Genomic DNA, 6810 nt, shown 5'->3' with positions numbered 1-6810 from the left:
TTGTAAGGCACAAGCTAGTTCTCAGGAGGCTTTGGGGGACAGTAGCCACTGGTGATGCCTTGAAGCCAGGACTTTTGAGGGGAGTGGAGCAGGATTTTGACGGCCTTCTGCTGTCCCTTTGTATATGCTGGAATCAGAGGACATCTGTGGAGCACAGAAGAATAGGTTTGGGTGGCCAATGTGGGCATTGGTAAGGGGGAAGAGGCTTGGGCAGCAAGTCTTTCAATCTTGTAACAACTTATTCAATTAAATAACGTGTATATTGCCTGAAGATCAGCCTTGGGTTCAAGAACATTGGCTTGTCTAGGCTAGAGCGTTTCCTAGCTATGCCTTTCTTTGTTCCTAAAAGGAATAGGCAAGTATCATATATGTTCAGTCCTACAGCGTAAGACAATAGTTTTTGTCATTTCTCACTTGACAATGAGATCTTTATCATAGATGGCACGACAAGGAAACAAACTCCACTGCAGTTTTTTTTCCTTGATTTAGGAATAAATATAAGGGATGTGCAGAAACTTAAATATGTTTATCATGGACGTTAACAGTTGCTACTATGAAATAAATGTGCTTCTTAAAGGTCTTTTTCCCCCTGCTTTTTTTGTTTGTTTGTTTTGTTTTGAGACAGGACAAAAGCTGTAAATATTGGTGTTCCCAGTTCTCCGTCACCCTGAGGATTCTAGTCTAACCTCCCTAACTCCCTGGCTCTAGGATTAGGGGCTCTAGGATTTTGGGCTTTTGTTTCATAGGATGAGGAAAATATTGGCAAGAAAGACAAGTGTGCCTAGGTCAAGGGTTACAAACTCTAAATCTGTAGTTTAATGCTTATTGTAATGAGTGAAAGAAGAGGGGTGGGAGAAAATAATAAGCCTAGCTGGGCATGGTGGCCAAGTCAAGGGAAGAAACCCCATCTCAGAGGTACCTATGGACAGCTCTGGTCAATGGTCACCAAGAGCAAAGATCCAAATCTGGGATGTGTGTGTGTGCGTGTGAAGTTTCTGAAATTTGAAAACACTTTGCAGGCCAAATAAAGCCTATCTGGAGGCCACAGGTTTATTACCTCAACTGAGGCCTAGGACAGAGATTGTCTCAGAATTTAAGGGAGTAGAAGTGGAAACAGGTGAGGCATATTTGTGAGGGAAAGGCATGAGAGGTGGAAAAAGGGGCTTTAAAGAGTGTGTCTATGATGCTGCTTCGTCATGCTCAAGAAAGTCTAGTGAAGCGCTTAATATTTTGAAACAATTTTAGGTTGCTAGACTGTATACTTTTGACAATTTTCTAGCCCTAAATTCTTGAAGTCTCAGGTCTACAAGCAAGTGCCACATCATAAACAAGAAGAGGAACATTTATCTTTCTGTAAGTTACACTAAATGTTATCCTGTCATCCTCCATTATTTATGGTTATTTGTCTCTCGTCAAGGCAAATAAACCTTTCCTTGCCTTGTTAACGAATAAAAAAGAAAACCAACAATTTTATGGTGATTCATGCTACTGGACAAATTTAATCCTCGTGGTTTGAAGACTCTGAAGGACAACGTGTGCTGATTTTAAGGAATTATTAGAGATACACTAATAATTCTTGCTAGGTTCTACAAAATCTGCATTATTAGCAAAGGGAGAGTGAATAAGAAGTGATGCCATTAATAAGAGAAGTTGGTTTTACCCAAGTTAAAATAGTCTGAGGGCTGGAAAACCTCTAATACAGACAGAAGTATTTCTTTTACTAGTCACAGCTTTCTATGTCTTGGTTCCTAGTTTGACATCAGAGGTAGGGATGCTGTCTCAAATAGTCTTTGGGATAATTTTTATCCATTAGAGACTTGCAATGGAGCTCTTTCTCCTTAAACACATTAGCAGGGACTGAATGAGCTGAGTGTTTCTCAAATTTCTGAGTGCAGATGAATCACCTGGAGGAATGTTAGTTAGTCAGTCTGGGGTGGAGTCCAGAAATTTGTATTTCTATCAAGCTCCCTGGTGAAGCCTGAGCATAATCTGAGCTGTAAGGAGCTAAAAGATGAGCAGGGGTGCAGCTATACCACATATTTGTTTTTGTGGCCTGTACAGTATCAATTCCTCTCTTCTGGCAGGAGTAGCCTGAATTAACTTTGGAGGAAATGTTTCCTCTCCATGATTAGCTCAGGTAGTATGGAGGAGAATAAAGCCACTTCTCCCCTTATTCTCCTTCTACTCCAACCACCTGTGATAGAGTTGGGTATGTGAGCCAATCCTGGTCAATTAGCATAAGTAGGCAGGAGATCCAAGTATTAATCGTTCAGTGATTTTCAGACCCTGGATTTGAGCTACTGGAAAGGGGCTTTCTTTGATAGGCTGTGAAATCTGGAGCTTCTGGTGCCCATCATGGAAGGGGTGCCTGACTGAAAAGGAAGCCCACACAGAGGACGCAAAACTAAAAGTTGGAAAAGGGAAGATTCCTGATGACATCGTTTGAGGGCCTGGATCCAGCCATGCCTGAGGCAGATACACCTGAGTAGTCAGTTACTTGAGCCTACAAATTCACCTTTACGTTTAAGCCCGTTTAATTAGAATTTTTGTCACTTGCGAAAGATAGCATCCTGCTAATACAGTAGTGATAAAAATAAATTTCCTTATTAATTGAGCTAATATAAAATCATTTAGTATAGAGCCTGACACATAATAGAAACTCAACCATAATAATAGCCTTGTTTTCACAATTTTTCTTTGGTTGTATTACACACACGCACACACACACGCACTATATCACTATATATATATATGTATATATAGGTATATATATAATTTTTTTTCAGAGGAGAAGCAATTAAACAGTCTGAAACCAAAACTAGCAGTTAGGTGACAAGCAATTTTATTTTGCAAAACAATCACTATACAGCAACAAATACATTTGCAAATTTGATTGAAAAACATGAACTAACTACAACCAGCCATTGAAGAAATGCCTTTCTATGGTAACAGGCTCTAGAATTATCAGAAGAAACCCCCCACAGATTTGTAACAGTGTGTTGGAACCTCGGAATCCCAGCATACAGAGTATACTTTTTGTTGATTTTTTTTTCTTTTTGCTAAAGTTGAAGTAGATTTTTATGACTGACATTTTATTTTCTGAGTTTGAAAATAAGCTTTTTCCTGCAGAGGGTCTTGGCCTTCACCTACACACCCAAGCTAAAAATCCTAGGTGTAAAAAAAACTCAAAACATCAATGCTTATTTTAGCACGTCAATCTTTGAAGGAATGCTTAAAATTTCCTTACCAAGCCATGAATGTACTTTATCTCTGGTATTTAGACCATGAGTAGTTTATTTTCCTTATTGTGGCTTGAAAAATAGAAGAAAACTGTAATTGCAGCTATGTCAAAATCAACCATATTCAGATTATTTCTTTAATAAAATACTGATGTAATGTTATATATTGGCTGATTATTCAACGCTTGCTGTATTACTGTAGGGGTGTGTGTGTGTGTGTGTGTGTGTGTGTGTGTGTGGAGAAGGTTACTACAATCAGTACACTCTTCCATTTAATGGCATTCTCTCTTCAGCCTTCTTCAGCCATACCTAGCTGGTGTTACACAGGTGTCATACTTATAGGTGGGATGTCAGCCCATCACGCTGCTGGAACTCAGCAGGTGAATCCAGAGAGAGTTGGTTCCTAAATGAACGTGGCCTTTGAAACTCATCATGAACTCGGGTCTTTCCTGCATCGTTATGAGGTATCCAATTTCTGGTTGCAAGTGACCCAGAGGGTGAGTTCACTGGAGAAGTTGGCCTTTTAACTCTTGACAGCTCTGGATTACTTACGTATTCTTATACAGGTTCTCAAAGGCTAAAGCCAGAGAGAAACTGGCATAGTAGATCTAGAATTGATACCACGAAGATTTCATTCCTAGATCAGCGTATGTGTGTCCCCACAAGAGTGGTGCTCAAAAAGCTTAATTTGAGTCGTTATCTTGAGAGTGAAGGCAAGATAGGTTCTACCCCTTAACCCCACAAGAAGACATTTAACCTGTGTGTTTCTCTCTTTTACTGGTACAAATGATCAGTTCCTTTCTGTTAACTTTAATAAAGAATTGTATTTCCATACAAAGCAAGAACATTTATTCATTATAATTTTGTTGTGATTAGAAATAAACATTTGTTTTAATGACAAATCTAGTAGTTTGGTGCCTTGTATAATCTTTATTTTTGACATGTATTTGTAATAAACTGACTTTTAGTATGTAGAATGTTTACCTAGTGTTAACTTATATAAAAACTTTAAAGAATGTTGAGAAAAATACTTATTTCACAGGTTAAAACTTTTCTAATGAGCTGTTAACTCTTTCTAGAGAAATTTAATCACTATTTAAGACTATCAAAACATGTAATAAAATACCCTAAGTCTCCACACACCTTTCTTCTATTTTCTGGTGCACTTCAAGGGAAGCTGATGAATAAATTGCCCAGATTGGTCAAATCAAACCTCACAGCAATTAATAAGCAGAAAATAGATATAATGATCCTAACGTTTCTAAGGTTTTGACTGTCATATAAAATAACTGATTTATAAATGGTTTAAGACATGTTTGCCTGTGTAAAATCTCTTAGCTGAGAATGACTGGTGTGGGTTTGCTCCTAGGGTTTCTTGTACGGCAGTTATACCGGTTGCCATATCCACTGGGTCACCAAAAAGCACCTGTGTCTCTGCCTTTGCATCCCTTGGCTTTTGTCTTGGATGTTTCTATACTCCCCCATTGCCTCAGTCCATCCTCCTCATTTCCTCCTTTATATTCAGGAACTGATTTGGCTCAAAAAGATCATACGCCTAGTGGACCATTTGATTTTAATGGTTCAGATCCAACCTACCAGCCCTGAGCAAGAAAAAGAACAGATAAAATTCTAAAAAGTGTCCATCTAGCCTGGTAGCTCTTTGCCTTAATCAGGCCATTGACTATTTCATTCCTTATTTGTAAGTCTAAGATGAATGATTTGTGAGAGGAATTAATTGATTTGTGAGTTCTAGACTGTATATATGGTCAGAACAGCATTATCTACCGATAAATAATACTAGATCACACTGTGTTACTTTACAGAGTGCAATGTTGGAGTCTTGGAAAAAAACTGATTTAGATATCTGTGTCTCAAGTGTTTTATAGCTATAGCTTCCCAAAGTATTGTATTTTTTCTTTCTGATCAGGGGATCTTTACTTTGGGTAAGAAAGACAAACATCTTCTGTTAGAGAATTTAATAAACAGATACTATTTGGAAAAATGAGAAAACATGTTTCAAACTATTATAGTTAGTTTCAACTTTCAACTTTAGCAAATGGAAAAAAAAGAAAAATAAAGAAAAAATCTTAAGTCGGTTTCGTGAATAATAATAGGAATAAACCCCAAACTATCCTGTGATTAAAAATGAGATAAATCCATAATCTTAAACCAACAATCTGTAAACCCTTTCATGTATAACTGGACCCACCCCCACAAACTCCATGTTGGTGAAAGCAAAGAAAAATAATTTTTTTTCTAGCATCACGGGAGAGACTTGTATCTGGCACTAAAACAGGGTTACGGCTTTGAGTTGTTACAGAAAGCAACTTCATGCTAAAATTTTTTGTCTTTTTTAATGTATTTTTTTAAATAGGGAGAGAACCCTGCTAACATCTACTTTCACATACCTAAAATTGCAACACCAAAGGGTGCAGGAGACACAGATACTGTGAATAAAGAAGTATAATATTCAAGTATATGAGGAAGTATCACAAATGGCCACAGAGAAATATATATATATTTATATCTATAATACTGTATCAAACAGATGGAAAGGGGGTGTGAAACTGGTAGTGTGGACACAAATCTAGCTGATCAACTGACATTCTAATCAGACATGAGTCCATCCTAATGAAAGTGCATCATTCCTAAGGAATGCACTTTTACACCACTTCCTCAACCACAGCTCAAATGCTTTGCAACTATTTTTTAATTAGTTAAATAATTTATTGGATTGACATACTCTGATATAATTATCCAGGTCCCAAATGTTAATAACTTAATTGAATCTTTCTTCCCATTTATACAAAATAACACTTTAAAAAAACTTATTTCTTACATGCTCTTCCCTTCCTACAATCAGACTCCTTGGTTTAATTTAACCTGAAATAAGTTACAATGGGCAGTTTTTATCTTCTCACTCAGAAACAGAATAGTGAAATGAGCAGCTTGGATTTTAACAAGGCCTTCAGAATGTAGTGGATAGCCTTCAGGCACATGAAAGGTAAAAATGCAATTTTTAAAATAATAATACTCCATGCAAAACAGAGCAGAGCAAAAATAATTGTCCAATTGAACCCATGTAAAGCCAGTGTCTTCCTGTTGCAAATGGAAATCAGGTCAATTTCTGCATGTACTATTCATTTTTTAAATATAAAATTGTAACAATTACTACAGTTTGGGGATGAGATTATTTATTTTATGGTTTATAAAGAATGAATATAACACCTGCTCAGAGCCCACTCCTGCCAAGAGCTCATGCCTAAATATTATTATTTCAATGCTAAATGAGAAATATTCACAAGCCCTGCTTAGCGAGTGCAGCAGTGACATCCTCAGCCAAAGTGGCAAGCTGAGGAGATTCGAGCAGGTTGATGCTTCCAGACGAGGAGACATTGCTGAGTCGTCGGGGTGATGCCACGCTGGATCTGCCTGGGGACTGTGTAATGATCTCAGCCCCATGGTCCACACGGGCTTTAGCATGCTCTCTGAAGTTCAACTTTTGGCTGTCAATCTGTTTAAGACAAGCATCAGTCCTTGTTAACTCATGCATCTTAACTGGTCCCTACCT

General features: G+C 37.7%; 1 protein-coding gene across 50 annotated transcripts in view; it reads right to left on the bottom strand.

Moving 5' to 3' along the window:
• Positions 1–2825: 2825 nt before the first annotated feature.
• MAP2 (microtubule associated protein 2) overlaps positions 2826–6810 on the bottom strand; it is a 308002-nt gene continuing 304017 nt past the window's right edge. For all 50 annotated transcript variants that reach the window (XM_063647868.1, XM_063647903.1, XM_054478052.2 and 47 more), the window contains one exon: positions 2826–6753. In XM_063647868.1, coding sequence (XP_063503938.1) covers positions 6538–6753 — 216 coding nt within the window. In that variant the 3' untranslated portion in view covers positions 2826–6537. The remainder of the gene's footprint in view (positions 6754–6810) is intronic.

Source organism: Pongo pygmaeus, chromosome 11 (genome assembly GCF_028885625.2).
Source record: "Pongo pygmaeus isolate AG05252 chromosome 11, NHGRI_mPonPyg2-v2.0_pri, whole genome shotgun sequence".
Lineage (NCBI taxonomy): Eukaryota > Metazoa > Chordata > Mammalia > Primates > Hominidae > Pongo > Pongo pygmaeus.
The sequence above is the reverse complement of the archived record's forward strand: the minus strand, read 5'-3'. Positions and strand labels throughout refer to the sequence as shown.